We start from the raw sequence: 15,794 nt of genomic DNA, 5'->3' as shown, positions 1-15,794 counted from the left end.
GACATACAAAAAAAAAGAAGAAAAAGAAACTTAAAGGGAAACTCCAAAATATTTCTACTTCATATTCATCATCTCCAGCACCACKCCAACATCAACATACTATGTCAAAATGGTGCGTTTCTATGTTTTGTCGAAAAGATGATAAGTGTTTCCAATGACTTCATCGGTGTGCGTCGTGTGATTTTGACCAATTGTGAGTAGGCATGTACTACTAATAACCTACTAATTGTCTACTAATTGGTTGATGATGTCATTGGAAGCACTTATCTTCCTCTATTTTTTTTACTACAAAACATAGAAAAGTGCCATTTTCACATATGTTGATGTTGGGGTGGTGCTGGAGATGTTGAATATGAAGGTTTTCTTTCTTTTTTTTTTCCTTTAATGTATGCTTCAGAGTAATAGTATGAAACTCTACATTGGTAGAGAGTGAATAAGGTTTGACAAAGGTTTGCCTTGATGGTCAAAACATTGTTTTTAATATAGTGAATAAGGCCCGTCCACTTGCCTGTCTTGGTGTTCCCTCCCTTATAGGAGATGCGGTTAATGGCCTCTAGCAGCCTCTCCTTGTTGTCGTACGAGTTAAGTTTGAACTCGGTTCTGGCATCGTCACTGAACTGGACAATGGCAACCTGATGGGAGAAAGATATTTTGAGTTCAATTGAAAATGTGGCATTTCAGAGTTTTGTGTGTGTGTGTGTGTGTGTGTGGGGGGGGGTAGTAAATGAGTGGACTAATAATGGACAGCATAAATGTATTGTTCATAAAAGCACACATGACACATAGTCAAACAAAGGTGTTCCAAGACCATTTATGACAATTTATTTGAGTATATCAATTCCAAGATGAAGTAAAATACTGTACAGATGTAGGATCGTAATTTGAGCCAGTTTGGTACAGCAGGAAAATAATCCTGCAGCAACAGGAAATAGGAAGTATTATGTGGATTATAATTAATGGACATTTTTGTAGAGATTGATACAATTTACAAGGGAAAATAAAGTCTGAAATGTCAAACTTCAGAAGCCTTTTTAAACCTCAAATACACTACAAGTTTTATATTTCCTGGATTTCAGGAAAGTTCTCCTGCAACAGGGTGATCCAATTAAGATCCTACATCTGTAAGTGCTAGCTGGCCACAGAACCATTGGTTGGTCGAGTCAATATTTACCTGAGTACCATCTGGTCCAATGATGTCGAGGGCTCCTGTGGTGCTGTACAGGAAGCGGATGATTTTCAGGAAGTTGTCATCCCCGATGCTCCAGGAGCCGTCCACTAGGAATGCCAGGTCTGCCTTGGCCGCCTTGCAAACTGTCAGGAGAGAAAAAGGGAGAGAGAGGAGAGAGAAAGAGAGAAGTACATAAAAGTAGGCGCAGGGAGGAGGAAGAATGTTGAGATGAGGAAAGAGGGGAGAGGGATGAGGAGTGAGAAAAGGAGAAGAGGAGAGGGTAGAGATTGGAAGAGTGAGAGAAAGTAGTACACAAACAGAGAAAGAGACAGAGGGAGACAGAAAAGGACATTTCCATTTCCAAGCCAATTAGAACATGCTCTTATCAAGGGCAATTTAAATTCAGTGCATACAATAAGAGTTCTGATAGACAGCATATATTGAGGTAATACAAACGGACACTAGCCTCAGCAGGCAGCAGTGGAAGAATCACAATGGAGAGTGGAGAGAGCGTTCTCTTTCTCCACAGGTTACGAGAGAGGAGCTGTGATGATTGGCAATTATCTCAACAACTTCCCTCTCATACCAGGGCCAGCCAGGGTTAGATTGACCAGTATAACACCTAAGTTCCTGTTGTTTGCTTTCTTTTTTTGTTCTGTTCTGCTCTGTGATTTTCAAAGGAACCAAAGACAATAACCAAGTTGCTAGTAGGTGGGATGCAAAGTGAACTAAAAGTTGCATTTGTTGATATTTCCCATGCCAACAATAACAATAATWAWAAAAAAAAACGAATTACAGGCTTTAAAATGGACTTGGTCTAAGTTCCAACAGAAAGGGGAGTGAGTTTTCAATTCACTTTTACAAAACTCATCCCAGAAAACTGTGTAGGAAGAAAGGAAACTGCTAAGATTATTGTTGTCAAAAACAGCAAATAAAGGTAAACTTTTACTTATTTTCTACACGTTATATCTTCAGATAATATTATGTTGAATGTGTTCGTTGGAGAATTGTAAACTAAGAAATATTCTGACTTGATACAAGACTGTAACACAAGTTCCGGCTTACAGTATTATCTCAGACTCAAAAGCTCATAATGGGACCATTTTTGGAAGTCTGAAAAGATTTGTGATTATTCCAAAAGCACATTAAACAGCTTTACTATCATTTCAGACGTCTGTAGTCATGACTGCAATAGACATTGCGTATATGAACTTGTATTAGATACACAAATTTGTGTCAGGAGTCATTTGACGTTTGAATGTCAGTCAGGGACCGGTTGAAAATTGACCCCGCAACTTGACAGAGTGATTTCCATGGTAACTGCCTGTTCTTGTAACGGCAGTCTATCTCTTCCTCCTCTTCGGACGAGGAGAGGCGAGAAGGATCGGAGGACCAATATGCAGAGTGGTAAGTTTCCATGATTTTAATATCCACGAAAACAAGATACAATACAAAATAACAAAAMAACTAACCGTAACAGTCCCGTGTGGCACAAACACTGACACAGGAAACAAACACCCACAAACCAAACGTGAAACCCAGGCTGCCTAAGTATGATTCTCAATCAGGGACAACGATTGACAGCTGCCTCTGATTGAGAATCATACCAGGCCGAACACAAAACCCCAACATAGAAAAACACACATAGACAACCCACCCCAACTCACGCCCTGACCAAACAAGGGAAATAAGGTCAGGAACGTGACAGTTCTGAGGGCTCTCTGATTTACCTTCAATATCTTTWGTCCTGACTGCACTAGTGCTAGTTATTCCATTGGGGGCATTGCCTGGAAGTCAAAGCCCTTCAAATTTCCTTGAGCACCAAACAAAATGATGTTAAGGTTAATGCCACTCAAAGTGAGTTGCACGCAAATATATGTGTAGATAATCTACCATAGGGGATATCTCTACAGTATATATTCGCCAATGCCTAGTGACTTGTGAGCATTCGGGTGCAAAATGGCTACGATATACCACACAGGTAGATGTTTACAGTGGTGGTGTACAGTATGAGTTCCCTTTACCCTATTTAGGTACATGAAGTGATTTTGAGACAAAGCAAAAAGCACTATAGCTTACTAAATAAAATACAGACCTAAAGTATTTCTCTCCAGCAGCCCACCCAAGATATTACTAGGGAAAACACTGATGACATAAGTACTGGTCACCAGATAGGAATGGAGTGGAAATACCCTCTTATTAGAAGAATGCACCACAATAGGACCCACAGGTATTTGTTAACAACAGGTCTTTTATCTTACCTTCCTTGACTGAGGGTATACTGGGAGGAGCGGTCGTAGTGGGTGGTCTGGTGGGTGCCGGGGTGGGAACAGGGACTGCATGAAAGCAATGACATAAGACACACACACATCATTATAACATCCTTATTACATGTCTATGTCACCTCACCTGACAAACATGCTTGGTGATGCTTTCATTTACAGTATAAAAAAAAATCTTCACCTCATTGATACTACCATCAAACATAATATATATAATCAGTCGGATGATAGAAGAATCAGAAGGAATTAAGAGAGTAAATCCGAGATGGTAACTTATGCTTAGCAGCATGTTTAGTTTATGATTAAGTTACCCATGTAATTTTCTAGCTTGATCACTACCAACAGCGGCAGTCAAATTGAAATGAATTGTACCGTTTTTTTCTATCTCAGAAACCCTGCTGAAAACCACATAGACTTTATCGCCGTAGTAATTCAGCTACCTKAAACTGGGAATTARTTTTGATGGCAGCTTGGGGAAACGCAGGGCAATTTAAAAAGGCCTTTAAGCTGTAATCTGTATCAAAACAAAGCTATAAATCGGTGTCTAAACTCAACGTAAATCAACTCAATGCAAACAAATGCCTGGTCGAGAGTGCCTTGATTACTGTTGTGAGTTGGCCACAGACCCAATCACAATTCACTCTTAATCAAATCAAATCAAATACTATTGGTCACATACACATGGTTAGCAGATGTTAATGCGAGTGTAGCGAAATGCTTGTGCTTCTAGTTCCGACAGTGCAGGGAGGCATTAAAGTGCCTCCCAGGAGGCTAATAATGTTGTGAAAATGTTGTGATTGTCTGTAAATCATGCGGCTGTATGTTTGGTTTGGATAATGTTCTAAGAATGTTGCTACAGTCTAGAGGGAATCATTTTTAGTACAAGTATGTTCTCAGTGTTTTGTCCATGTTGAGAAATGTGTAAATTGTTGTAAACATTGTAAACATTGTGACAATGTTGTAACTATGCTGTGAGAATAGTATGTCTCAAGTTGGTTGTAGTAGTACTGTATGTCGCATGTAGAGTAAAGAATACTAAGCATCTAGACCTACGGGTAGGCAACTAGATTCAGACACTGGTCGTTTTTTGTCGGAAAGAATGGTCGGAGGGCCGGAACATAATTCTAATAATTTGTACACTGCAAATTGACCACAACTAAGCCCAAAAAGAGATTGTATTTCAAAATAACAATAATTTTATACCGAGATTACATTGAGACACGATCACATACGTCTATTTTTTTATGTGTAGTGATGGGGGTCATGATATGGGCTGCACCAAATGATTGATATATTATAATAATTGATTATGTTTATGTTGTATTAATAGAAGGGGAAGGGCTATAAGACCCTTCCCACTACATGTATAGGTTCCTGGACCACAGATTAGCAATATATGCATTATAAGGTTTAATACTGTTCCACAGTTCTTTTCTAGTCTCTGCCTCTTATAGAAACGGTCTGAGCAGATGTGTGAGCCATTGCGGTCAAAACTGGGTGTCTGTGAGAAAGCGCGTCAAGTCTAAAAGAGATAGACACAGACCCCTGCAGGGGAGTAAATAGATAAGAGACAGGTCAGACATACCACTGTAAGCCACACGTGAATGAAACATTACTGCTGAGCCCTTAGTAGTCCCACTGGACTATTGTTTTCTCCTGCAAGTTTGTATAACTGTATATGCATGGGCTTGGTCTCATGAGTAGAAGGTGTTGACGTAGGCAGTTACATCACTAGGGGTTGACTGCAAGCATATTAAAGCAACTTTGACCTGTTTTATTTTGCAGAACTTACTCTGAAACATACGTGCTGTGTTTCCGTTGTCAACTTCTGTCTGCAATTGCATTAATAAAGGTTTGATTGATTTACTTAAAGAAGATATTGTCTGACTGCTGATTTCACCAATAAGCCAATGATTGACAAGAAATAAGGAACCTACCCCGACAGTGGGGATACTTAGGAATAGATTTCGTAAATTAAACACATTTTTAGCTAGTGATTTTACAGTCTTAATTTTTTTTACTAAAAACTTTGGGGGGCCAAAATACATTTTGGGTGCCAGTTATGGCCCGCGAGCTGCCTGTTACCAACCCATAAGCTAGAATGTTGAGGCCGGGCGACAGCGACAGGTCTTTACAGTGGTGATGTTGGAACTTATGTTGTCACAATATTGTCACAATATCGTAAGAAACCTTTCTGAGAATAGTAGCAAGTCGGTTGTAGGGCTATCGTAGAGTGTACACTAAGCAGCTGTTGAGGAGGACACCTACAGGTCTTCTCTGTGGTGGAGACTGCAGGTCCCTCTGTGTCCTGGAGTTGGGCGTACACACTGATCTTGTACTGCGTGTTAGCTGTCAGGTCATTGAAGCAGTGCCGGGTGGTTCCTCCTCCCAGCCTTGCCTCCTGCTTATATCCATCTAAAATGAAGACAGAATTACCATCACATACTGTACATAGTTTACCACTAGTTACCATCACAATCAATGCTGTTGTCATCAGCAGGAGCATGTTCACCATAGAAATGTATGTAATGAATTCCAATTCCTAGAATTCCAATTCAAAGATGTCCACATTCTATTGTACAACCTCTCTTCCAGGGTTTGGGTCTACCATATTTTTTTAAAGGGATACTCCGGGATTTTGGTAGAGGCCCTTTATCAATTTACCTAGAGTCAGATGAACTCGTGGATAAAAAATGTATGTCTCTGTGTCCAGTATGAAGGAAGTTAGACATAGTTTCGCGAGCCAATGCTAACTAGCGTTAACAAAATTAGTGGAAGTCTATAGGTATCTAGCAAAGCAAGCTAGTAGATACACATAGACATTTCAGTCATTGCACTAATGCTAGCTAGCATTGGCTCGGAAAACTACCTCTAACTTCCTTCATACTGGACACAGAGACATAACATCTGACAGTGCATTCGGAAAGTATTCAGACCCCTTGACTTTTTTATAAATTTTGTTACATTACAGCCTTATTCTAAAACGGATTAAATTTTAGTTTTTTTCTCATCAATCTACACACATTACCCCATAATGACAAAGCAAATACAGGTTTTTAGACATTTTTGCAAATAAACATTTTGGCAGCGATTACAGCCTCGAATCTTCTTGGGTATCTAAGATGGCGCCGACAGAGAGGGCTGCCTCGCTTCTTGCTCTTAGGAAACTTTGCAGTATTTAGTTTTTTTATGTATTATTTCTTACATTGTTAGCCAGGAAAATGTTTTGTGTTATTTCATACAGCTGGGAAGAACTATTGGATATCAGAGCGGTGGTAACTCACCAGCACTACCAGCATTATGACCAGGAATACGACTTTCCCGAAGCAGATCCTTTGTTCACACCCCCCAGGGCAATTGAACTGATTCCAGAAACCGACCAAAAACGATGCCGGCGGAGGAGAGGTACTCGAAGTGGTCTTCTAGTCCGATTTAGGAGGCGCACACACCACCCACCGCTTCCGAGTATATTACTCGCTAATGTTTAGTCTCTGGATAATAAAGTTGACGAGCTCAGGGCGAGGATCTCTTTCCAGAGAGACATCAGGGATTGTAACATACTTTGCTTCTTGGAAACATGGCTCTTTCGGGATATACTGTCTGAAGGGCGGGGGTGTATGTTTCATGATTAACGACTCATGGTGTAATTGTGATAACATACCTCACAAGCAAATGTAGACCGTATTATCACCGTATTATCTTTGGTTATAGTCACGGCCGTGTATATCACCCCTCAAGCTGATACCACGACGGCCCTCAAAGAACTCCACTGGACTTTATGCAAACTGGAAACCACATAACCTGAGGCTGCATTTATTGTAGCTGGGGATTTTAACAAAGCAAATTTGAGAAAAAGGCTGCCGTAGTTCTATCAACATATCGACTGTAGTACTCGCGCTGCCACAACACTCGACCACTGTTACTCCAACTTCTGAGATGCCTACAAGGCCCTCCCCCGACCTCCTTTCGGCAAATCAACCTACCCTAACCAGAAACCGTGGATAGATGGAAGCATTCGTGCAAAACTAAAAGCGCGAACCACCGCATTTAACCTCTCTGACCAAGGTCCTTCTCCCCTGATCGCTCAGTTTGGTCAGGCGGTCAGCTCTAGGAAGAGTCTTGGTGGTTCCAAACTTCTTCCATTTAAGAATGATCCCATCAAGTAGAAACATCTCAATGATGGAAACAGGATGCACCTGAGCTCAATTTCGAGTCTCATAGCAAATGGTCTGAATAAATATGTAAATAATTTCAGTTAAAAAAATTATATACATTTACAAAAAAAATGTAAAACCTGTTTGCCCTTTGTCATTATGGTATATTGTGTGTAGATTGATGAGATTTTGTATTTTATTTAATCCAGTTTAGAATAAGGCTGCAACGTAAACAAAATGTGGAAAAAGTGAAGGGGTCTGAATACTTTCAGAATGCACTGTAGATAAAGGGCCTCGTTGCCAAAATCCCGAAGTATCCCTTTAAGCATCAAGTAAATATCAATATCTGAGCGTGACACAAGTGAAGCATCTTCTGAATTGGAGGACTAGTATTATTACAGCCATAATGACAGATGATACCAGGGGTACAGTTGGCATATTTTGTAATCACTGACAATGTAGCCGAGTAATACATAATAGAACTTGAAGGTGGGGAGATTCTGACAAAGTAACAGCCTCATATCAAACACATCCTATACAGTCATTTCCAATGACTACTGTGTCTAACACTGTATTAAGTCATCAAAAAGCACAGAGCTGAATATGCACACAGTATTAGCACCTATTGAACATACTAAAGCTGTGTCTTAAACATGTATCAAGACCTGTGCCTCTTACACAAACTGTGGGGGTTATTCAAATATCTGGCAACCCAAGCGGTGGCCTTAATCTGAATAGAATCTCACTATTAGGTCTCCTGTATAGGTGGCGGGCTCATTTCTCACCCCATACATTTTTTRCCGGAACATTCCCCTTAAGGCCTCAATTCAAGCCATTTTCCCACATACACCGAGGTGGTATTTTCTCTGGGTAATTATATATTTATCTAGCCATCATAAATCCTAATTTGGGCCTAATGCCGGCTGATAGATCTAATATTTCAGGAGCTCCCAAAGGTAATACTGCGAAATTGCAATTTGCGAAACGCTACATGATAATAATGAAATTTAGGTCTCAGTGTTAAACTTGATGAATTGCTTGCATTATTTCCCTATCTGACAGATTATACTCATATTTGGATCGACACAGCATTAATGTGACATTGACATTTTAAATGTTCTATAACTGAAATATTCCACCTGTTGCATAAATCCCACTAAATGCTAACTGTATATTAGGAGAAATTGTTAATTGGATGTCATTAATTGGCTAGAATTAGATTAATGCCAGGTTATCTCATTAATTCAGGATTTATTTCGTATAATCCTATGGAAGGGCATACAATATGGAATTTAGACCAATTTGAGGGCATTAAAACTTCTCATAAACTTTAACTATCTATTTAGGACTACGGCACTGACTGAGTAGCAAACTCTCACTTTGACATCAGGTTTAATTTCACTTCCAGACACCCACCCACACTGACAGTTGGTTGGAAGTCTCACGTCTGTGAAGTGATAATTATGACTTAGAAGGTAAAAGGCTCCTAGAATCTTTTCCTGAATATAATTGTTTTGTCTAATAATGTGCTGCTTCGATGCAAATTCAGTATCTAGTTAACTACAATCTGGAACAAAAGTGTCTGGAACTCCCTGTCAGAGCACYTTGAACAAGAAACCCAATTGTTTTTCTTTCTCATCCTCACTTTTTTTWAAATTAGGTGCAATTACGGTCATCCGCCTAACAAGTACAGTGCCTTGGGAAAGTATTCAGACCCCTTGACATTTTCCACATTTTGTTATGTAACAGCCTTATTCTAAAATTGATTAAATAAATACAAATCCTCAGCAATCTACACACAACACCCTATAATGACAAAGTGAAAACAGGTTTTAGAAATTTGTGGCAAATCTATTAAAAAGAAAAAAGAAAAATACCTTATTTACATACGTATTCAGACCCTTTGCTACGAGACTCGAAACTGAGCTCAGGTGCATCCTGTTTCCATTGATCATTCTTGAGATGTTTCTACAACATGATTGAAGTCCACCTGTGGTAAATTCAATTAATGGGACATGATTTGGAAAGGCACATACCTGTCTATATAAGGTCCCACAGTTGACAGTGCATGTCAGAGCAAAAACCAAGTCATGAGTCAAAMGAATTGTCCGTAGAGCTCTGAGACAGGATTGTGTCGAGGCACAGATCTGGGGAAGGGTACAAAAAAATGTCTGCAGCATTGAAGGTCTCCAAGAACACAGTGGCCTCCATCATTCTTAAATGGAAGAAGTCTGGAACCACCAAGACTATTCCTAGAGCTTGCTGCCCGGCTAAACTGAGCAATAGGGGGAGAAGGGCCTTGGTCAGGGAGGTGACCAAGACTCGATGGTCACTCTGACAGAGCTCTAGAGTTCCTCTGTGGAGATGGGAGAACCTTCCAGAAGGACAACAATCTCTCCAGCACTCCACCAATCAGACCTTTATTGTAGAGTGGCCAGACAAAAGCCACTCCTCAGTAAAAGGCACATGACAGCCCGCTTGGAGCTTGCCAAAAGGCACCTAAAGACTCTCAGACCATGAGAAAAATGAATCTCTGGTCTGATGAAACCAAGATTGAACTCCTTGGCCTGAAAGCCAAGCGTCATGTCTGGAGGAAACCTGGCACCATCCCTACGGTGAAGAATGGTGGTGGCAGCATCATGCTGTGGGGATGTAAGCACACTGCCAAGACAACGCAGGAGTGGCTTCGGGACAAATCTCTGAATGTCCTTCAGTGGCCCAGCCAAAGCCCGGACTTGAACCCGATCTAACATCTCTGGAGAGACCTGAAAATAGCTGTGCAGCAACGCTCCCTATCCAATCTGACAGAGCTTGAGAGGATCTACAGAGAAGAATGGGAAAAACTCCCCAAATACAGGTGTGCCAAGCTTGTAGCGTCATACCCAAGAAGACTCGAGGCTGTAACCACTGCCAAAGGTGCTTCAACAAAGTACTGTGTAAAGGGTCTGAATACTTATGTAAAAGTGATTRCAGTTTTTTATTTTTAATACATTTGCAAAAAAATTCTAAAATACTGTTTTTGCTTCGTCATTATGGGGTATCGTGTGTAGATTAATGAGGGAAACAAACAATTTWAACAATTTTAGAAATAGGCTTTAACGTAACAAAAAATCAAAGGGCCTGAATWGTTTCGAATGCACTGTATATCTTGTCCCCACTCACACTTGGCTAGCCATTGTTCACTCTTTTAACTATAGGATATGTAAACGTCAAATCAGCTCACCTTTGAAAAAGCCTTGTAGGCCTACTGTACTGTATATGATTCTAAACCAAAACTCTAACCCCAAATACTAACCCCCTGTACCAAACTTGTACAGTCTGTCCTACTGATGTTATATCTTATGCTTTATACTGTATATAATATAGCATAATATAACATGGTATATCATAGCATTTGAATACTGTTACAAATGACTATCCCCCAGTTCCTTATTCAGTTCTGTTGGGATGTGTGAAATCTCTGTCAGGATTACAAGTGAATCCTCRTCCTGGCAGGCTTCCGTGTCCCGACCGAGATTCCCTGCCAGGAGCATAKTTCCTGACCGGGATCACATGTGGATTTTAGGGAGGAGCTGACAGCCTTATCCACATGGAGACGTGTGGCCGCATGGTAATCACCTCCTTCCACTAGAGTGGCTGTGTCAGTGTGTGGGAATACCAATGTGGATTTGGTTGCATATACTGTACTSTACAGTGTAAGTCTGCACACAGCATTGTTAATGCTAAATTATAATTATTTAGCCTCTATGGCCTATTTATTGCCTTACCTCCCTACTCTTCTACATTTGCACACACTGTACATAGATTTTTCTATTGTGTTATACTGTACGTTTGTTTATGTGTAACTCTGTGTTGTTGTTTTTGTCGCACTGCTTTGCTTTATCTTGGCCAGGTCGCAGTTGTAAATGAGAARTTGTTCTCAACTGGCCTACCTGGTTAAATAAAGGTGAAATAAAAAAATAAAATACTGTCAAGGAGAGGGTGTGGATATTTTCCTGACACGATAAATGACTTGCTTTTAGTAACCTCAATACTGTAAACAAACTGTTGTTGGTTCAAAAGGCACAGGGCAAGTTGATAATAGTGTATGTTTGTGTGGTGCTCMGTACTCACTGAGCAGCGACTCGATGACCACACGGTACAGAGTGGCATGGCGGTGGGCACCCCACTGGGCACACACGCTGGTCATCCTCACCTGGTAGGTGTTCAGATTGGTCACTCCAAGGTACACTGTGACAGAGAGAGACAGGCACATTATTACTGTAATAGATCCACCACATCACACTGGAAACCATATCACTCCTCTGAAGGAGATACATAGTGTGAGCATGGATGCCAGATCTGCCTCTGCTTGAGCCAACTCCTTTGTTGTTGTCCTGCATGTGGCAGATCCACCATATCATACTGGAACCCCTTTCACAATGGGCCTAAGACTGAAAAGCATGTCTATGGATCAGTATCTTGTCATCATGACTTGACTTTAACCAGAGCAGCGAGGGTAAAAACACCAGTGATAAAATGATACAGCACAAGACCTGCATATCCTTAACGATACTGAGCAGACATTTACCGTCAGGCAGTACATCTATCGCCACACAGCATATGTCTCCATTTGGGTTGGACTCTAAACATATGGAGCCTTGGCTTCCGTAACCCACGCATGCATTTTTCATTGRGTAAAAGTTATTTTGGGAGTTGAAATATGGTGCCGGTATGTTACTCCTAACGATCGACAGRACAAATCATTTATGCAAATATATGCATACATTTCTTAATCTCATTATTGCGTGCTGCTATGGGTTTGAATATTTCAGTGGGACATAGTACAGTTTCATTCCAAAATGCTACATATCCATTTTCAGAAATGTTAGTAAATTAGGTTTTATTGTTTAAAGAAATATGAAACCGTGGATAGATATGAAAAAGATTGGTATGTTTTTTCACTATTTAATCATGGCATGGAGTTGTTCAATGACAGACAGGTATTCGTTTAAAATCTTGATGGTTGATGGTTTCATTACAGAGACAAAWAATTATGTTTTTTTGCAAAATGCTATATATCCGCCTCACTCTCAGAGAAATAAGTAGTACAGCTATGTTTTATAGAGTCAAATGTAACAAATAACTAAATATTTAACAAAAATGTACAAATTATACATTTGTGACATCAATATTAAAATTTTTAACTAATAATAATAACTCAATACAGTAATATGAGATTTGTATGTATAACATTTGCATTTGACATTGTTGTCGTTTAACAGACGCTCTTATCGAGATCGACTTACAGTAAGTGCATTTATCTTACAATAGCATACATATATAGCATACCTACATATCACAGTCAAATATACAGGATACGAACATTGCATCCAGCTAAACAATGGATATATAGCGTTTTGCAAAAATAACACATTTTACTACACATCTAAAATATATGCATACAAAATCTGAGAACATCTATATTTTACACACACATGAAAGTACCCATAAGCAATKATTTCTGAGGAAAAAACACAAATGTGAAAAATTGGTGGATATAGTGTTTTGGAGAGTTTGGAGTAAATTATGTCCATGTTTTGTACTGAGAGTCACAAAAACAAATTTACCCACAACTGTTTGGTAAATAATCTCATCTGCATATCTTGGAYCATGCAAATTTCACAATGCATATGAATAAATTCATAATGTTTAAGGTAGACTGCATTACATACTACATAACATAAAATATAGCCATTCATTAACTTTCACAACACAACTATAAGGAGATCTTGAACATGACATTGGAGCCATCCCCATTTTCTCTTATTATAGTGCCGTGTTCATTAACATGCTCACTGTATGTCAGTCAGGCATCAAACTCCACCCAAGAGACACCCTATCCTGATGGCTATATTGCTATCTATGCCCTTCAAAATCACACGCTACCCAAGCGTGCTTTGCTTAATTATTATGCACAAGGTGATACCATAGTCTTAACGCAAACAAATGCGAGTCTCTAGTCTCCACTCCTCCCTACAATCTGATTATCTGGGAGCTGCCAGCTCTAATAAGACAATGATCTCTGTTACAGTGCTGAGTCGCTGACACTGGTACTACATTAGGCACGTCTGCCTGGCCACTTGATATCATTGTGGCGTCTTCAATCTCTGATGGAGTGAAGCTGTGCTACTCAATAATTCACACTGACTCAGACAGTTCCAGTCAACCTACAGGGGCGGCAGGTGGTCTAGAGGTTAGGAGCTTTGGCCCAGTAACTGAAAGGTTGCTGGTTCYAATCCCTGAGCCAAATAGGTGAAAATTGTGTTGACGTGCCCTTAAGCAAGGCACTGAACCCTAATCACTCTGGGTAAATGTAGAGAGGGGTCTAACTCAACCTTACATATGCATGGAAAAAAGATGATGACTAACGAAAGTGGTATAATATCTAAAAATGTCTATATTTTATGTAAATTGTCTTGTTTCTGATGAGTGATCAATGTGACCAAAAATCTTGTAGTAAGTATTAAACTGTTTAGTATAAAGGTTTGTTATGTTCTGTAGGCACGAAGAGGGTAAGTAATTATGCAGTTACAGTATACACAGTGTCCATTCTGGAGWCCCGTTCTACCTGGAGGCGCTGAGTTAAATAAGTTGAATAATCGATTCATTAACTGTTTATTATGCAAAGTATCCATTCTCAAGTCCCATTCTACCTGGGGCTAGTATACTCACATGTCCTGGCCTTGCCGGTYAGGGTCTCGCTGGAGCCGGTAGAGTAGGAGGCGATGACCCTAACGCCGTACTCAGTACCGCTCATCAGGTTCAGGATCAGCATGGTGTTCACGTCCTCGCCCACAAAGGTCTCCAAAGCAGGTCCCGGACCTATGGAGAAGAGAGGTATGTGTGTGTGTGTGTATGTGTGAGAGAGAGAGACAGCTCACATTCACCACCACACATACTACCGCACACTGCTTGCAGAACTCGTAGGCTACTCTCGSCTAAGGAGCATTTAAAACATTATTGATTTTTTTTCAGCTGTCCYTGATTGCTTGAATTTCATGAATACTGCATCGTATTAAGGGTGAAGTGGAGTRGAGTGTAGTGGCTTGTCAGTCAGAAAACAGCTTTAGACATAATTGTGTGGAAAGTTTTAAACATGTTTTGTGTCAATGCGGTTTTGCCCTCTACCAGAGGGCATCCTAACAATAGCATGATAGGTATTTCTCTGTTAATAAGCATGTTGTGCTTAGAAGGTGATGAATTGGACAGATCACATGTGAATAGGATCCCAAGCGTAGAAGGGGGACCAGAAGATCATCCTTTGTAGTTAACAAAATATATTGAATGAGGATTCATGCACTTTCCACTGTGTGTGTGCAGTAGTAGTAGCAGTAATATTAGTAATAGTAGTAGTAGTTGTAGTAGTAGTAGTGGGAGTACTGATAGTAGTAGTAATAGTGGTACTACTAGTAGTAGTAGTGATAGTAGTAGTAATAAAAGTAGTAGTACTAGTACTAGTAGTAGTAATAGTAGTAGGAGGAGTACTAGTAGTGGTATTATTAGTAGTAGTGATAGTAGTAGGGATAGTAGTAGTAGTAATATACTAATAGTAGTAATAGTACTAGTAGTAATAGTAATAGTAGTAGGAGTACTGATAGTAGTAGTAGTACTAGTATTAGTAGTGATAGTAGTAATAATAGTAGCAGTAGTAATATACTAATGGTAGTAGTAGTAACAATAGTAGTAATAATAGCAATACTGTAGCAGTAGTAGTAAAATTAGTAGCAGTAATAGTAATAGTAGTATTAATAGTATTATTGGTTGTAATAGTAGTAGTAGTAGGAGTACCGATAGTAGTAGTACTATTAGTTGTAGTACTAGTAGTAGTAGTAGTGATAGTAGTAGTAATAGCAATATTAGTAATAGTGGTATTAGTAAAAGTAGTAGTACTAGCAGTAGTAGTGGTAGTAATAGTAGTAGTAGGAGTACTGATAGTAGTAGTAATATTAGTAATATTACTRGTGGTYGTGATCGTAGTAGTAGTAGTAGTAGTAATATTAGTAGGAGTACTGATAGTAGTAGTAATAGTAGTATTAGWACTAGTAGTGACAGTAGTAGTAATACAAGTAGTAGTAATATACTAATAGTTGTAGTAGTAATATTAATAGTAGTAGTAATAGTAGGAGTAGTGATGGTAATAGTAGTAGT

General features: G+C 39.6%; 1 protein-coding gene across 3 annotated transcripts in view; it reads right to left on the bottom strand.

Moving 5' to 3' along the window:
- Positions 1-15,794, bottom strand: part of LOC111955050 (collagen alpha-1(XIV) chain-like) — a 97,749-nt gene that overhangs the window by 34,907 nt on the left and 47,048 nt on the right. For all 3 annotated transcript variants that reach the window (XM_023975092.2, XM_070435989.1, XM_070435990.1), the window contains 6 exons: positions 14,319-14,468; positions 11,718-11,834; positions 5,719-5,865; positions 3,430-3,504; positions 1,172-1,311; positions 509-632 (listed from right to left, as the gene is read on the bottom strand). In XM_023975092.2, the coding sequence (XP_023830860.1) occupies positions 509-632; positions 1,172-1,311; positions 3,430-3,504; positions 5,719-5,865; positions 11,718-11,834; positions 14,319-14,468 (753 nt within the window). The remainder of the gene's footprint in view (positions 1-508; positions 633-1,171; positions 1,312-3,429; positions 3,505-5,718; positions 5,866-11,717; positions 11,835-14,318; positions 14,469-15,794) is intronic.

The sequence above is a fragment of the Salvelinus sp. IW2-2015 genome, linkage group LG30 (assembly GCF_002910315.2).
Source record: "Salvelinus sp. IW2-2015 linkage group LG30, ASM291031v2, whole genome shotgun sequence".
Taxonomy (NCBI): Eukaryota; Metazoa; Chordata; class Actinopteri; order Salmoniformes; family Salmonidae; genus Salvelinus; species Salvelinus sp. IW2-2015.
The sequence above is the reverse complement of the archived record's forward strand: the minus strand, read 5'-3'. Positions and strand labels throughout refer to the sequence as shown.